The sequence below is a fragment of the Eupeodes corollae genome, chromosome 1 (genome assembly GCF_945859685.1).
Source record: "Eupeodes corollae chromosome 1, idEupCoro1.1, whole genome shotgun sequence".
Lineage (NCBI taxonomy): Eukaryota > Metazoa > Arthropoda > Insecta > Diptera > Syrphidae > Eupeodes > Eupeodes corollae.
The window spans coordinates 297,879,650-297,896,172 of record NC_079147.1 but is presented as its reverse complement, the minus strand read 5'-3'; the positions used below and the strand labels follow the sequence as shown (position 1 = coordinate 297,896,172).

At 33.2% G+C, this 16,523-nt stretch overlaps 3 protein-coding genes across 3 annotated transcripts in view; 2 read left to right on the top strand and 1 right to left on the bottom strand.

The window, feature by feature from the left end:
* The window catches only part of LOC129941220 (anoctamin-4), a 47,268-nt gene extending 38,332 nt beyond the window's left edge, over positions 1 to 8,936 (top strand). The window contains exons 2-13 of the mRNA XM_056049799.1: positions 2,235 to 2,850; positions 4,100 to 4,302; positions 4,364 to 4,682; positions 4,755 to 5,066; positions 5,306 to 5,451; positions 5,529 to 6,109; positions 6,176 to 6,393; positions 6,670 to 6,834; positions 6,898 to 7,351; positions 7,770 to 8,166; positions 8,238 to 8,328; positions 8,397 to 8,936. Coding sequence (XP_055905774.1) covers positions 2,476 to 2,850; positions 4,100 to 4,302; positions 4,364 to 4,682; positions 4,755 to 5,066; positions 5,306 to 5,451; positions 5,529 to 6,109; positions 6,176 to 6,393; positions 6,670 to 6,834; positions 6,898 to 7,351; positions 7,770 to 8,166; positions 8,238 to 8,328; positions 8,397 to 8,720 — 3,585 coding nt within the window. The 5' untranslated portion in view covers positions 2,235 to 2,475 and the 3' untranslated portion in view covers positions 8,721 to 8,936. The remainder of the gene's footprint in view (positions 1 to 2,234; positions 2,851 to 4,099; positions 4,303 to 4,363; positions 4,683 to 4,754; positions 5,067 to 5,305; positions 5,452 to 5,528; positions 6,110 to 6,175; positions 6,394 to 6,669; positions 6,835 to 6,897; positions 7,352 to 7,769; positions 8,167 to 8,237; positions 8,329 to 8,396) is intronic.
* Positions 8,934 to 10,024, bottom strand: LOC129941229 (tubulin polyglutamylase complex subunit 2). The gene is made up of 5 exons (XM_056049816.1): positions 9,939 to 10,024; positions 9,703 to 9,870; positions 9,439 to 9,641; positions 9,189 to 9,374; positions 8,934 to 9,132 (listed from the first exon to the last, which is right to left on the bottom strand). The coding sequence occupies exons 1-5, from the start codon at positions 10,006 to 10,008 to the stop codon at positions 8,971 to 8,973; spliced, it is 789 nt and encodes a 262-aa protein (XP_055905791.1). The 5' UTR covers positions 10,009 to 10,024; the 3' UTR covers positions 8,934 to 8,970.
* A 3,454-nt stretch (positions 10,025 to 13,478) lies between these two features.
* LOC129941231 (viral IAP-associated factor homolog) lies at positions 13,479 to 14,591 on the top strand. Its single transcript, XM_056049818.1, has 2 exons — positions 13,479 to 13,664; positions 13,782 to 14,591. The coding sequence occupies exons 1-2, from the start codon at positions 13,659 to 13,661 to the stop codon at positions 14,475 to 14,477; spliced, it is 702 nt and encodes a 233-aa protein (XP_055905793.1). The 5' UTR covers positions 13,479 to 13,658; the 3' UTR covers positions 14,478 to 14,591.
* Positions 14,592 to 16,523: the final 1,932 nt, after the last annotated feature.

Sequence of the window (16,523 nt, the reverse complement as noted above, 5' to 3'; positions counted from 1 at the left end):
AATATACATAACTATGTATATGCAAACGTATAACTCCGTTTGCATATAGTCTTCTTCTTTACAAAGATCTGCAATACAAAAATCGCATCATAGCTTCGTATACATAATACAAACCATTGTGCATATATGTATGTATGCATAAAGATCACACACTATAGGAGCAGCAGCCTTATGAATGTAAATAAAAACAAAAATCGGTAAACGATCCTTAACAGGTGATGTAAGAATACAAAAATTTCATTCATCCCCTTATAAGACACAATGTTCAGCCATTTTTGTTTTACTCTACCGTTTTTCATATAAAAGTGCATTGATATAAAGAAATAACAAAAACAAATTCATCGACCTTCATATGGAAGACTTGTATATGAAAACATATACAAGGATAGACTCAATAGAATGAAGGAAATTGTGTAGACATTTAAGGTGGAAAAATAATTATCTCCCTTATTGTGCTGGCTGTATATGGAAATTGAAATAATATTTTTCTCTCGCTCCCCCGAAATGTCTCTATTTTCGATACTAGCGCCAATGGGTCGGCATCCGGTGGCCCTAAAAAATTTTTCTCATGAGAGTACTATAGTTTTCATATACAAAGATTCAACTAAAAGCTGAACTTCATTAACCTATGATTTATTTATTTTCTGCATAACTTAATGTAATGCTTTCTGTAAAAGGGTTCCTTGTCAATTTGGAAAAGAAAAAAGAGGCTGGGATGCGACCCACACTGATAACTTCCCATCCCGTCTGTCGATTTGTCTTGCTTAAAAGTTTGTCTATATGTACTAGTATCAATTTTACCAAATTTGCGTACTACTTTTTGTAGATTTTATTTTTTATGAAAAAACGGACTGTTGGATTTTTATATAAAAATCATTGAATATTGAAAACAATATTTTTTGTAAAATAAATAAGTTTGAAGCCAATATCTAAAATTTCTGAAAAGATATTTGAGTCGAAAATCAATTTTTACCAACTTTTGTTAAATTTTTTTAGGTTTTTATTTTTTGTAAGAAAACTGTCAATTCGATTTTTCTCAAAATTTTACCGAATATTGAAAACAATATTTCTTATAAGATAAAATTACTTTGAAGCCAATATTTCAAAGTTTTGAAAAGATATTTGAGTCGAAAATCAATTTTTACCAACTTTTATTAATTTTTTTTCGGTTTTTAATTTTTTGTAAAAAAACTATCAATTCGATTTTTTTCAAAATCTTACTGCACGTTGAAAATAATTGTTTTTGAAAGATAAAAGTGAATTTAAGCCAATATCTCAAAGTTTTGAAAAGATATTTGAGTCGAAAATGAATTTTTACCAACTTTTAATATTTTTTTTTTAGGTTTTTATTTTTTGTAAAAAAACTGTCAATTTGTTTTTTTTTTTCAAAATTTTATCGAATGTTGAAAACAATATTTCTTATAAGATAAAATAAGTTTAAAGCCTAAATTTCAAGTTTTTGAAAAGATATTTGAATCGATATTCAATTTTTACCAACTTTGAGTAATGTTTTTTTTATGCCTCATCACTAAGCACAATTCTTAGTCAGAACGCTGTATGAACTTAACAAACAGATTAAGTTTATAATTTTAAAGTCAATTTCCACAATTTGGTGCATGATGAATTGGAAAACCATACTGACTTCAATTTGGTGAACCAATTGCAGCGTTTAATAAAATTGCAAAATTGTTTATGTTTTTGTTTGTAATCTTTATATGCGTCGAAACTGTTTCGTTAAATTGGATACGCCATTTTGCATTATTTGTGTGGCCTTCATCCAGTACAATCAGCAAAATTGACCACGATATCTTTAATATCCTCTAGAATATCATTGCATATATCAGATATAGAGCAGGCCCTAGCACAATTCCTTTTGATATAGTGGCTTAAATTGTCTAGTAGCTTGTACCAAAATCACGCCTGTGCCAAACCTTATCCAAAGCTTTCACAACGGCTAAAAGTACAAAGCTGAGCATATACTTATTAAATATTGAACAAATTCTGAAACTCTGATTTCCAATACTGAACGGTTTAAATTGTCTTGAGTCCATCTGGTTAAATTCAAAGTATGCAAATAATCGAACTCATGCTATCAAATCATGTAATTAAGTGTACCTGTAACGCTCTCCTTCTCCGTCCATTTCCATCTTCATTAATAAATCATAAACATCATATAATTAACACACAAATATGTTTTCAAAATATATTAAACAATAATTCTTTATTTTTTATAGGTTAAAACAACGAGCAGTGCATTATTAGGACAGTAAATAATCACGCACTCACAATCAGGTTCTCTTATGGAAAACTTCGTTTAATATTTTGTCTGCTATTATTTTCTGAAGGACATCAATAAAACCGAAGCAGTTATAATAATATAATAATAAAATAATAATTTAAGACGCAACATGCAGAGAGGAAGAGTGTCCTTTAGCAGATATATGTAAAACAACAACACCCTCCATTTGTGAGAATATGTACTACAACGACAGAACTAACAGCCAATATGGTATTTATTCAACAACCTACGCACCGACAAACATGGAAATCACCGTTGAAAATGCTGACACCGACGACACAACTGCCATTGCTTTAAATTCCACTGAAGACCTTACAGAGGATGTTGGCAACAAACGGAAGTTCAAGCGCCACCGGAACTCCATAGATAGCAGTTATTTATCGGTGCCATCATTACGTAAAGCACGACCACGTTCGTCTATAATTCGACGACAGATTTCGTCGAGTCCGGCCAAGACGGGTTTGCAAAGATTTGGTAGTAAATTCCGTGCGACGAGACGTTCGAGTCAGGATTCGGGTATTGGAACTGCCGGACAGGGTTTTGTTGCTGGGGTGAGTTTCAGTATTGTTTTGTGAATAATGTATTTCTTTTGTTTCATTGCGCCTTGGTCAGTAGTGTGGTGTGCCTTATACCTTTATAGACTATAGGCTTAGACGGTAGGCTGTATTTAAAGGGTAGTTAATAGTTTGTGTGATATATTTTTGGAAAAGTAGAATACAAGTGGGTGGAAAATTGACTTTTATATGGAATCTATCTATAAATATTGGTTTTGGGTGGATTTCATAAATAAGGTCAATATATTTTGTTAGGGTAAGGTCATATGCAGCGGTGGTGATTTAAAGTAGAACTGTTTGCTTTTTGAATGTCACATGTAATTACTGTATGATTTTGACGCTATTTACCTTTGAATATATATTATTTAAGTATTATATCTAATTCATATAGTAGATACAATGAAGGACGTGTTTTTTTGTAGGTTCACGTAAAATACAATAGAGAACTTAACGAAACTTTCAATGTCAAATTGACAGCTAAACTACAAATGTCAAGACTATTTACTTCCAAGATATAAGATCTAATTAATTGATATTTTTGATTGGTCCCGAAACATAACCTATCTTCTTTTGATATTGACGCTTTCAACAATACTCATTTGATTCTGAAGTTTGCGTACTTTAGAATTATGCTGAAACACAAAAACGCTTCAGCTTCGGCTTTGCCTGAATCAAAACAAACTTTTGAGAAAAAATAACAGCTGGTAATGACAGAAGTGTCATTTTATTGAAGTGTCATATTAGAAATGTCATTCAAAGCAAACTCGATGCGGGCCCATCGTAACGCAGACGAAGCCGAAGCTGAAGCGTGGCTGTGTTTCAGCCATTATTCATTTTTCCTAGAAGAGGAACTGTCATTTTCAAAGTGTTTAGGTGACTTACCTGAACGATCAATCCAAAATGCCATCAATGAGTGAATTCATGTTAATTAAAAAATGATCGAGAAGAAAACAAACAAATGTCAGATTCTACAACATCATATTTTTGACGTTTATAAATATAAAATGGCCACCGAACTTCAATTAAAGAAAAACTTAAATTTTTGTATAGGAAATTCAATTTAGGGACGCAAATGCCCAGCATCATAAAAGCAGTGACAACATTTTTAATTTCATCAATGAATACGATTCTAATGTTGACGAAATGTACAACAAATGTCAGATTCTACAACATCATATTTTTGACGTTTATAAATATAAAATGGCCACTGAACTTCAATTAAAGAAAAACTTTAATTTTTGTATAGGAAATTCAATTTAGGGACGCCAATGCCCAGCATCATAAAAGCAGTGACAACATTTTTAATTTCATCAATGAATACGATTCTAATGTTGACGAAATGTATACATCTTCAAATAATAATACAAAGGATAAATTCGAATCAATGCATAAATCGAACTCGCATTCTATAAAACTCCCACCATTTATGGAGGATGACAGTGAACGAAGGTTAGTAGTTTTTTTGTTTTTTACTAAAAATTCAGGATTTCTTTAAGTTTAATAACTACAGTCCAACTCTTGCATTTGGGCCAAGGATTAATGATGAAAATATCCCAGGAACTGCAATGCAGATTGATCTAGATCTTGAATTGGATCCAATGACAAGTGATGTGTCTAATGCTCGTCCTACCGACTCAACACAATCTAATGTCATATCGGACAATCATTTGTTTATGTACAAACAACAATCACCCAACGATAAGAACAAAAACAATTCCTCTCCACTTGACAGCAGTGGAAATAGCTATTTCAACAGCAGGAAAACCAGCAAAAGGAACAGTACTAATGATGACAATGAAGAAAAACGGACCAGCAAACAGGATACAGAGGTAGAATATTTATATGTTTGCCTCTCCTGGTTCTGAGGGTGTTAACAGAATTCTAAATTTATTTGTGTTTAGGGTCTCGATCCAGAGTCACTAATGTTTCGTGATGGACGACGACGAATTGACATGGTATTAGCTTGGGAAGAAGAAAATGAAGGTGTTATGACAGAAGCCGAGGCTAAACGTCGTGATAATCGAAGAATTTTCATGGAAAATCTGATAAAAGAGGGCCTTGAAGTGGAGTTAGAAGATAAGACTCAATCGTTTAATGAAAAGACTTTCTTTCTCAAAATTCATCTGCCTTGGAGGCTTGAAGTACGATTGGCCGAGGTTATGAACCTTAAACTACCTGTGAAACGATTTATTACAATTAGTGTCAAAGCTTGGGTAAGTTTCTATAAAATTTCGTTCAGTTTATAACTTATGGTTGAAAATTAATCGCAATAAATATCTAATGTCACTTGCAAAAATGTAAATGTCATAACAGATTAATACACCCATTTATATCTTTGACATTAACTTAACGAAAAACAGTGTTGTATCACTCTGAATGGTGCCATTTGGAGTTTAACGAATCAATGTTATTGAATTAATTTAAAACTGATGTAAGTTTTTTCAATTTTTAGGATGAAGAAAATTTAATGGCACGAAGAATTCAGGTTTTGAAAAATATTTGGGCTCGTTTAACTAAGGTGATACAGCTTGAAAGCTCCGTATTAGAGGGTGAAACAACATATAAAGCATCAACTGCCGGAGGAAATCCCGAAGAACAGTAAAATATTTTTTTGAAAACTGTCTTGATCAAATATTTTTAAAAGTGGTTTATGTTTTTTTAAAATTAATTTTTAGATTTATAGTGAAAGATCGTTGTACAACCTACACAAGTGCTCAACGAAGCCTAATGGTAATGCAAGTCCTGCTTAGAACACGCTTCGACGACAGCGATCGATTGGGAATTAGAAGGCTTCTCAATGACAAAACATACCTAGCATGCTTTCCACTTCACGAAGGCCGTTACGACCGTCCCCACTCGAGTGGTGTTGTTTTTGATCGGCGAGTTCTTCATCAGACCTGGGCACATCCCTCCCAATGGTATAAAAAGCAGCCTCTCTGTTTGGTTCGAAAGTACTTCGGCGATAAGATCGCTTTGTATTTTTGCTGGCTTGGTTTCTATACGGAAATGTTAGTGTATCCGGCTGTAGTGGGAACCCTGTGTTTTCTCTATGGACTCGCTTCAATCGAGTCTAAAGACAACATACCCAGCAAAGAGATCTGTGATTTATCCGGGACAGGAAATTTAACCTTATGCCCGTTATGTGATAAAGCATGCAGCTACCAAAGACTGTCCGATTCGTGCCTGTTTGCAAAGATAACATATCTTTTTGACAATCCTGCCACAGTATTTTTTGCGATATTCATGTCCTTTTGGGGTAAGTATAAAAATTTATTAAAACCTTTTTTGCAAAGATTAAGATTTTTGTCATTTTATTTTATAGCCACAACTTTTCTAGAATTATGGAAACGGAAACAATCAGTTATTGTATGGGAATGGGATTTACATAATATTGAATCAGATGAAGAGAATCGACCAGAATTTGAAACTAGTGCAACAACATTTCGAATGAATCCCGTTACAAGGGAAAAGGAGCCGTATATGTCATTTTCTAGTCGAGCACTGCGATTTACAATCACTGGAAGTGCTGTTGCTTTTATGGTAAACATTTGGTATTTATCTGAACTCAAATTTGACAATATGTCACTCAATCTGACGTCTCATCATTTTGTCTCGCTGCCACTTGATGGTTGGAAAAAGACAGAACACATAGATTCGAGCCAATAGTGTCAAAATTATCAAATGTCAAAATGACAGTTTTAAAAAATTGATTTTAGGACTGCACTATCCACCCAGCTCATAATGAAAAAAGCTTTTGACAGTTTAACGCATTTCGTGACAGTTGAGCAATCTAAATTTTTTGTCTGTTTATTCTAGATATGCATCGTTCTGGGTGCGGTTTTAGGAACAATCATTTACCGTATATCACTAGTAACCGTGATCTATGGTGGTGGAGGATTTTTCGTTAAAAAACACGCCAAACTTTTTACCACCGTTACTGCTGCCCTTATCAATTTGGTTGTCATAATGATTTTAACGAAGGTATTTAAGTTTAAACAAATTATCTCTAACCAAATATTTGACAGCTAATGCTATTGTTCATAGATCTACCACCGGATGGCGCTAAGATTAACTCACATGGAAAATCCACGTACACACACCGAATTCGAAGACTCATACACATTTAAGATTTTCTTTTTCGAATTTATGAACTTTTACAGTTCACTTATTTATATAGCATTTTTTAAGGGAAGATTTTTTGATTATCCCGGCGATGAAATTGCCCGTAGAACTGAATTTTCTCGACTTAAAAATGATATTTGTGATCCGGTTGGTTGTTTATCGGAGTTATGTATACAATTAGCTATTATAATGGTCGGCAAGCAATGTTGGAACAATTTTATGGAATATTTATTTCCAAAATTTTACAATTGGTGGCGTCAAAGAAAGCATAAACATGAAACTAAAGACGAATCACATTTGCATATGTCATGGGAACAGGATTATCATATGCAAGATCCCGGGCGATTGGCTCTGTTCGATGAATATTTGGAAATGGGTGAGTTCGTGTTTGTTGGATAATATGATATGGGATTTTATAGTATGTTTTTAGTGTGTTTTCCATTTGACTCTTAAATTGACACATATGTCATAAGAATGTGAAATAGAAGATACTTAATAAATACACATTTGATCTGACAGTTCATCTTTCAGAATTCTACAATAAGCAGCTACATATTATGTCATATTGAATCCATTTAGAATGAATACATTAGGGGCATGTTACACATAGAATCCCATTAACCTTTTTTAATTTGACATTTTAAATGAATAGCTTGCCAGAAAATTGTTTCCACATTTAAGCATTTGTCAGTTTAAGTTATGTATATGGAGTTATTATCTGCTTATTACTTCGTTGCTTGTCTTATTGACATTTAATTTTGGATCAGTTCATAAATACGAGTGTCTTTTTTCAGTTCTTCAATATGGATTCGTAACACTGTTTGTTGCTGCTTTCCCATTGGCCCCACTTTTCGCTCTTCTCAACAATGTTGCTGAAATTCGACTTGACGCGTATAAAATGGTAACCCAAGCTCGACGACCGCTGGCCGAAAGAATAGAGGATATCGGTGCTTGGTATGGAATCCTTCGCATCATAACGTACACAGCTGTTGTTTCGAATGCTTTTGTCATTGCCTACACAAGCGACTTTATACCGCGAATGGTTTATAAATTTGTCTATTCGGAAACAAACACTCTTGCTGGATATATTGAACACTCTTTGTCGATTTTCAATACCTCTGATTATAAGGAGGAATGGGGAGCCACAAGTAGTGAACACGATCCTGATACCTGTCACTACAGAGGTTATAGGTAGGAAAAGATTTTTAAAAAATGTTTGACACATTCAAAATTCTTCTTTTGACAACTTCTTTCATTTCTAGAAATGGTCCAAACGATCGGGATCCTTACGGCCTGAGTCCGCATTATTGGCATGTTTTTGCAGCTCGATTGGCATTTGTGGTGGTCTTTGAGGTGAATTTCCAGCTGTCAAAACTAAGATTTGTTTTTTTTTTATATTATTTTTAAAATGTCTTTATCAGCATATAGTATTTGTTGTGACTGGAGTCATGCAGTTTATGATTCCTGACGTTCCAGCTGAAGTTAAGACACAAATGCAACGTGAACAATTATTGGCTAAAGAAGCGAAATTTCAACATGGCTTGAAAAAAGCTCAACAAGGTGACAACCAAGACTTACTAAATATGTTCCGTGAGGCAAGTAGTCGCATTGGAACTTCATCCTTGGGAGGACGTGGAAGTTGGGCCAGACGTTTAAGTCGCATGAGTGATGGTCTGGATGCTCATGTCGATGTAGCATCTAGACCACGAAGATCTATGGAATCAACTGTCTGGGAAGTTTCCTGACACGAGGAGGAAGAAGAAACTCCAGAGCAGAGAAATGGAGTTTAAAATGTTAATATACTGTTTTACTATTTGTTTAAACTTATTAATTTATATGTATTTGTATGTTACTCAGTTTATATCGGTTTCATAGAGATAAAGTTTGTATATAAATTTATAAAATATATAAAACTCTCATAAAATAAAAAAAACACTGAAGTACCTGCAGAGCAGAAAAAGGTTTATGAATTTTATTGAATTTCCAGAACTCTATTTAATGTTTTGTCTTCTGTGGTGGTTTGGCAGCCTTTGGTTTGGCTCGGAATATATTTGTATCCAAGATATTACAAGGATGCTCAGCAGCAGGTTGGATAGAACGTCCCCGTCGTACTTCGTTATCTTCCAATAAATGTGGTGCCAAAAGAAGAAACAATTGCTAAAATGTTTAGTTATTCTTTAAATGCAAATAAAAGTATTATTTTAAGTCCTTACCTCAGTCCATGAAGGCAGACCACAAGTTGAAAAACAGAGCTCCCAATAGGGAAGTCCCAAATGGGCAACTGCCATACGCAGATATTCGCTAAAAGTCTCGGATAAAAATTGCCACTTTAATTTGTTCAATTCAAGTAAATAGATTTTAGGATTGCTCATTCCGCTTGTTTCATATACCAAACAAACCTAAAAAAATCAGTACATTTATTAAATTTAAACAATCTTTAGCTGAAAGTTGAGGTGTACAAACTTTTGCAATATCATTGACGCTATTTAGTTCGAATATTTTACTTTTTGGTGTTAATAAGGGTCCCGTATTGGGCGCCATTGTTGAATCCTTCGATAAAGCATCAGCTTGTTGATTGGTATATAACGGTTCTATATTCTCACGCAATAGTGTTATTTGTAAAAGATGTGGAAAGTTGATGCATCCAACACGTCGAATATCATTAGCTTAAGAAGTTTTTTGTGCCAAATTTAATAAATGATTATGATTTTAAAAAATCTTTCTTACGAGCGTATTGATAGCTCCAGTAAAAAATAAATCCATCAGTAGATAAATAGAATTTTTTCATATCTTCAGGAAGATAAACACAATGTCTCTGTTCCCAATTAAGAACTTGAGCTTTTTCGCATGGTTGACGTTTCTCAATTGACACATTGCAAATCCGAGGAACGTTAGCTTAAACATTTTTTAAAACACATATTATTAATAAATTTTAATATTTAATTTTGATTCCAATAACTTACAGAGAGTTTTTATAAGACCTAAAGTAAGATTATCATAAAATGCATCTTCTGGGAGTTGTTTTTGTGACATTTTAAAATTAAAAACTTGTAATGATAAAGTGATAATATTATCGTTTCCTACTTATTTTTTTTGTTTAATTCTGTTTTATTTACATAAACACAGTAACTTGGTAACCATTTTTACGATTGAGCTGTGCTACATGCGCTTTAAGGGCCTTACACATGAGAGCGAACAACGAATGGACGAACAAAAGTGGTTTTACACATTTGAAAAAGTCAATTTCAAACAAAATCACATTTAAATTATAAGAAACCAATTGGCACCTTATGTATGTTAGGATAAAAAAAATTGCATTTTGTTTTTTAAAACAAGACAATTTTGTAAAAACAATTTGGTAGCAAGGAATTGCAGTGAGTTGCTGCGAACTGTCAAACTCTATTCGCGTTCCATATACCATCCACACTGCAACAAATCAATTGTTCGCGCTCAACTTCACCTCAAAATTGTGGTATAATTTTTTTTTGTTGAAAAGGGTAATTATGAATTGACAATTCGTCGTTGTCTGCGGATATAAATAAAGGTCATGTGAAAGAAAAGTCAAAATATGCAAACATCCACAGTTCGCAGTTCGTAGCTCATGTGTAAGATGCTTTACTTAAAAATGGTATATAAAAGACAACTAATAAGTGTTTACATGGGGCATAGGGGATGTTTAAAAAGAATAATGGTCAATACAAAATTTAAAAAAAAAACAAAAGTTGTTGGTGCAAACATGTTTTCAGTAAAAACAGGTCTTGTCAAACTGACAACTGTCAGGTTATCTGAAAAAGATATAGTGGTATCAGTAAAAATGCAGTAGATCTCAAAACAAATTTTAAATCTGCAAAATCATTTGACAGTTTATATTTCTAAGATCACGGAGAATTTTCTTAGCCATGTTGACATATAAGGAGAATTTTACTCTCTGAGCAAATCTATGATAGATCAGAACACATATCTATGCAGATTAAATTCAGAGCCCTCTGATGTAAATATGAAACACACCTAAGTCTCGAACTGTCATTAGAATTTGGTGACAATGTTACAATCCAATTTTTGAAATGTGTATATGCTCTAATTGGGCTGGCGACTGTGATTGCGATCCATTTTGAATTTTCGCTTCAAATCACAAAAAAAAAATAAAAAGACGCTGGAATGCGACCCACACTGATAACTTCCCATCCCGTCTGTCGATTTGTCTTGCTTAAGAGTTTGTCTACATGTACTCGTATCAATTTTTACCAAATTTGCGTACTTTTTTTGCTAGATTTTATTTCTTATGAAAAAACGGACTGTTGGATTTTCATATAAAAATTACTGAATATCGAAAACAATATTTTCTGTGAAAAATAAGTTTGAAGACAATATTTCAAATTTTTGAAAAGCTATTTGAGTCGAAAATACATTTTTACCAACTTTTATAAATTTTTTTAGGTTTTTATTTTTTGTTTAAAAACTGTCAATTCGATTTTTTTCAAAATTTTATCGAATGTTGAACACAATATTTCTTATAAGTACAAATTAGTTAGAAGCTATAATCTCAAATTTTTGAAAAGACATTTGAGTCGAAAATCATTTTTTACCAACTTTTAATAATTTTTTTCGGTTTTTAATTTTTTGTACAAAAACTGTCAATTCGATTTTTTCAAAATTTTACTGAATATTGACAACAATATTTTTTGAAAGATAAAATTGAATTAAAGCCAATATCTCAAATTTTTGAAAAGATATTTGAGTCGAAAATCAATTTTTACCAACTTTTATTATTTTTTTTTAGGTTTTTATTTTTGGTACAAAAACTGTCAATTCGATTTTTTTCAAAATGTTACTGAATGTTGACAACAATATTTTTTGAAAGATAAAAGTAAATTAAAGCCAATATCTCAAAGTTTTGAAAAGATATTTGCGTCGAAAATCAATTTTTACCAACTTTTATTATTTTTTTTAGGTTTTTATTTTTTGTAAGAAAACTGTTAATTCGATTTTTTCAAAATGTTAATGAATGTTGACAACAATATTTCTTATAAGATAAAATAAGTTTAAAGCCTAAATTTCAAGTTCTTGAAAAGATATTTCAATCGATATTCAATTTTTACCAACTTTGAGTAATGTTTTTTTTAGATTTTTTTTATAAAAAAACTGTCAATTCGATTTTTCGCAAAATTTTATCAGATGTCAAAAACGATGTCGTTGCACAAAATTGTTTTGGAGATGAAATCATATTTTAGTCCTAAAATTTTGGAGGTGACAAATTTTTTTTTCAGTTTTTTTGATTTAAAAAAAAAAACCTTTAAATGATTTTTTTTCAAAAATATATCGGATTGGTATAACGTTACAATTTATTATATAAAATTTAGTTCAAGTCTCTAGCGTTTTCGGTTCGTAAGATATTTAGCGTTAACTAAAATGTTCACCTTTTTTTCAAACTGCTATGGTAAAAAAAACCACCCACACAATTTTCTTGAGAGCCCTTTCTGCATCTTTCTGCCGTATTATCTGTATAACAAATTGTATATGAAATCGATATCTCCTCTGGTTCTTGAGCTATGGAGGACGAAAAAAACGTCGCGAACGTACGGACGTACGAACGTACGTACACACGCACGCACAGGCATCTTTCTAAAAATATTTTATTTCGACTCTAGGGACCATGAAACGACGAGAAATGTCAAAATTTTCAATTTAACAAATCGGACCCATTACAATAACTTCCTATGGGAAGTTAATAATTCACCATTTATTCTAACGTTAGATCAAATTGACTTTTCTTTTCTTCTTTTTGGAATTGTACGATTGAATAAACTTGGGAGATCGAATTATAAAAATTCAATGTTTGTATTAAAACAATAAAACCGAGAAACTTGATTGAGAAATGTTATTTTTATATATCTGAGAATACAGAAACATCTGAGATCTAGGAACTATAAACGGACCAAATATCCGACACACAAAAATGTCCGCTTTTAGTGCTAATTGACATTTTGACAGATCTGAATAAAAACGGAGTTTATGAATAACTTTGAAATAAATCTAAAAAATACCTGAAATTTCAGTAAAATTTATGACCAACTTCCAAATAAACATTTTAAACTCAAAATAAACTATTTTTGCCGCTGTTTTATGTGAAGAATTGAACTTAAAAAATCAATTAGAAATGGAAATAAATGTTTCCTCGTCATAAAATTGGAAAAAAGGAAAGTTTAGTTGTAAATGAACGGCTTATAGTTTTCTCTCATATTTGAAGTTATCTTGTTGTGTTTTTCCAAAATTTCAGAAAACAATCCAGTACCAGTAGTGATTAAATTAAATATTTAAAACACTATTTATTCGAAAAATTTAAATTTAAAGTTGCTTGACAACGAATTAAAATTAAAAGTTACTTATTTCCTCGTGTGAATGGGAATTTTCTTGTGGGAAATATTAAATATTCCCTCTCTGTTTAAGTGGTATATTGGCATCACTGTTTCTGCAAATGACATTTGTTTGACATTTCTCATATCTCTTTTTTGTTCTTTCTTTTTGAAATTAGTCACGATTCACCGAACCAAATACATTTTGTATATTTTTTATTAAATAATAAATCGTATTTGATTTAATAATAATTATTATTAGTATAACTTAATACTAAAGAATCTTAAGATCTTTTGTACTTACTTTCCGTAAATCGAACTACTTTAAAAATGCAGGTAAAAATTGAAATATAAGCGAACTTGCCATCGCCCAAGCACCCATGACCATATATGGTCATCAAAATATTTTCGTCTCTCAAAGTGTATTTCGAAATTTAATGATTGAATTTTCAGGATCCAAATGAAGATACCGAATGGAACGATGTCCTCCGTGCCAAAGGAATCCTTCCAGCCAAACAAAAAGAAGCTGAAATCACCGAAGATCAAATTGTCTCAATGCTCGAGAATGCCATAGAGAAGCGTACTGGTGGTGAGAAGCAGAAAAATGTTGAAGACATGAATCTGGACGAATTGGACGAACTTGAAGACTCCGAAGATGAGAGTGTTCTAGAGGAATATCGTCGCAAACGAATGGCAGAGATGCGGGCATTCGCAGAAAAGGCGCTTTTCGGCTCAGTGAGGGAAATCTCCGGACAAGATTATGTCAACGAAGTAACCAAAGCTGGAGAAGGGATCTGGGTTGTGCTGCACTTGTACGCAAATGGTGTGCCGCTCTGTTCGCTCATACACCATCATATGCAACAATTGGCCATAAAGTTCCCACAAACTAAGTTCCTGCGGTCAATAGCCACTACCTGCATCCCAAACTTCCCAGAGAAGAACCTGCCAACAGTTTTTATCTATTACGAAGGCCAAATGAGAAAGCAATTCATTGGTGCCTTGGAGCTTCGTGGTGAAAAATTGACCACCGATGAATTGGAGTTCATGTTGGGTCAGTGTGGTGCAATTCCAACGGAAATCAAAGAAGATCCCAAGCAACAAATTCGTGACAAAATGCTCAGCGACCTGGAATCCGTTGATTTCTATTGATTTCGAAATTAAAAAGCAATGTGTTTAGGTTTTAAATATTTATTTTTGTGTTCGAATTTTTATATTCAAATAATAAAAAAAAGAAAATGGAACCACAGGCTCCACGAATAATGATTAGAGTTGTTTGTTTTAGTTTTTACAATGAGACTATTTGATTGAGCCTTAAGGATGAAAAATAGAGAAGGCAGTGGTTTCTACATGCAACTATAAGTAAATTGACTGGTTCTCGCTTCTTCATGGATGAACCTTTATGCTTTTAAATTATTGGCTGGGCTTGCTTAGAGGCTCTCGATGTAGTCAACTTGACTTTGGTCGGATTAAACGGTTGACGCTACCATCCATTTAATCATCATTTACAAAGAATAAACAAATTCTATTTCAGAGACTTATTTATTTTAGAATTAAAGCATAATTTTTGAAGGACTTATTTGACTTCAATCTTTGTCCCCCGAAAAAAAGCCCGTACTGGATTTACTTTTTCTAAAAAATTGTTTAGTTACTCACCGAGGAAGGTCATCCAAAATCAGTTGTCGGCAAAGCAATCTTAAACATTGGTATGACTAGCATCAATCTTAATTTGCTACTCTTTAAAAAAAAATTATATTCCATTATAAGGGATCATATCTGAGGAGTCATAGTGCCAAAAACTGGCATGGAGTCTTTTAGAGGAATCCTCATTTCGGTGGAAGATGTGATTTCCTACAAGAACCACTATTTAAAACTTTTTCTCAAAACCTGTTCTGCATTTTAATTAAGAATGCAAACAGTTTTCAAATGAATCCCAATCCCAATATCTCTGGTTAGGTTGAAACTGTTGCAAAATTACAATAAGAACTATCGTAAAGGACACTTGTGAAAAATGTATGTAGTCGGATAAGCAAACATTTTTCGAAAATTGGAAAAAAACGTAGGTATCTATAGTATTCTTGCGCTGAGTGGAACGAAGTGGAGGGGAAGAGGAGAGCACAGATCAGCAACAAATCGGTCGTGAATGCTGTATTTTGGGGAGGTTGAGGCAGGTAGCGGGCAAAGATTGAATAGTGTTGGCATAATGCTGAATAATAAGGCCAACAAATTTTGATTTCCTGGGAACCAGTTTCGGTTAGGTTAATGACAGCAAGGTTTAGGTCCAGAATTCGCAAACTCACATCATCCAGTGTTCGCTCCGATGAATGACGCAGCAGAAGAAAACAAAATCTCATTCTACGCTCAACTGAACTCGGTCTACAGCAGAGTTCCAAAGAGTGACATAACTATCATCATGGGGGACCTTAATGCCAAAGTTGGCTCGGATAACACAGGCCTTGAGCGTGTCATGGTGATGACAATGGTGATATGCTTGTCGACTTTTGTAATACCCTTCAGATGGTGGTAGATAAAATCCTTTTCCCGCATAAGACCTGCCACAAAGTTACCTCAGTATCCCCTGATGGTCGAACAGAAAATCAAATCCACTATTTTATAATACAACAACGATGGAGGAAATCACTTTGCGATGTTAGGAACGAGAGACGTGCAGATGCAGGAAGCGATCATCATCTGCTATTAGCGACAATTTGACTGCGAACATCTGCTATACCGAGACGTACCTACAGACACTGCAACCAGACAAAAATCCAATAGGTACATCGCTTTTAGTGACCCAAATACTTGTCGTGATTTTGCAAACATTCTTAACGACAAGGTGTCAAATGAGGGGTTAACGGTATGTCTCCCGCAGAAGCGAACTCAGAACTCATGTAAATGAATTTGAATGTATTAGTGAAAGATCGTTACTCTCTTCATTATCAAATTCAAAATTTGAATTTCCAATTACTCTATATTTGCCTCTTGATCTTTTTTGTCTCTCAGAGCGAGGGATATATTTCCGCACAAGCAGCCAATCAAAGAAATAAGAAATAGAACAACGTTGCATGATAAACCGGTTTTTTTTTGTATGGCTAGTTAGGTAGATTTGTTGTTGTATTTTGCATATGGTTCGAATTTTATGAAGCAAGTGGGTATTTTGCTATCGAAGGAGATGTTTTTTTCTTGAATTTAATTTAA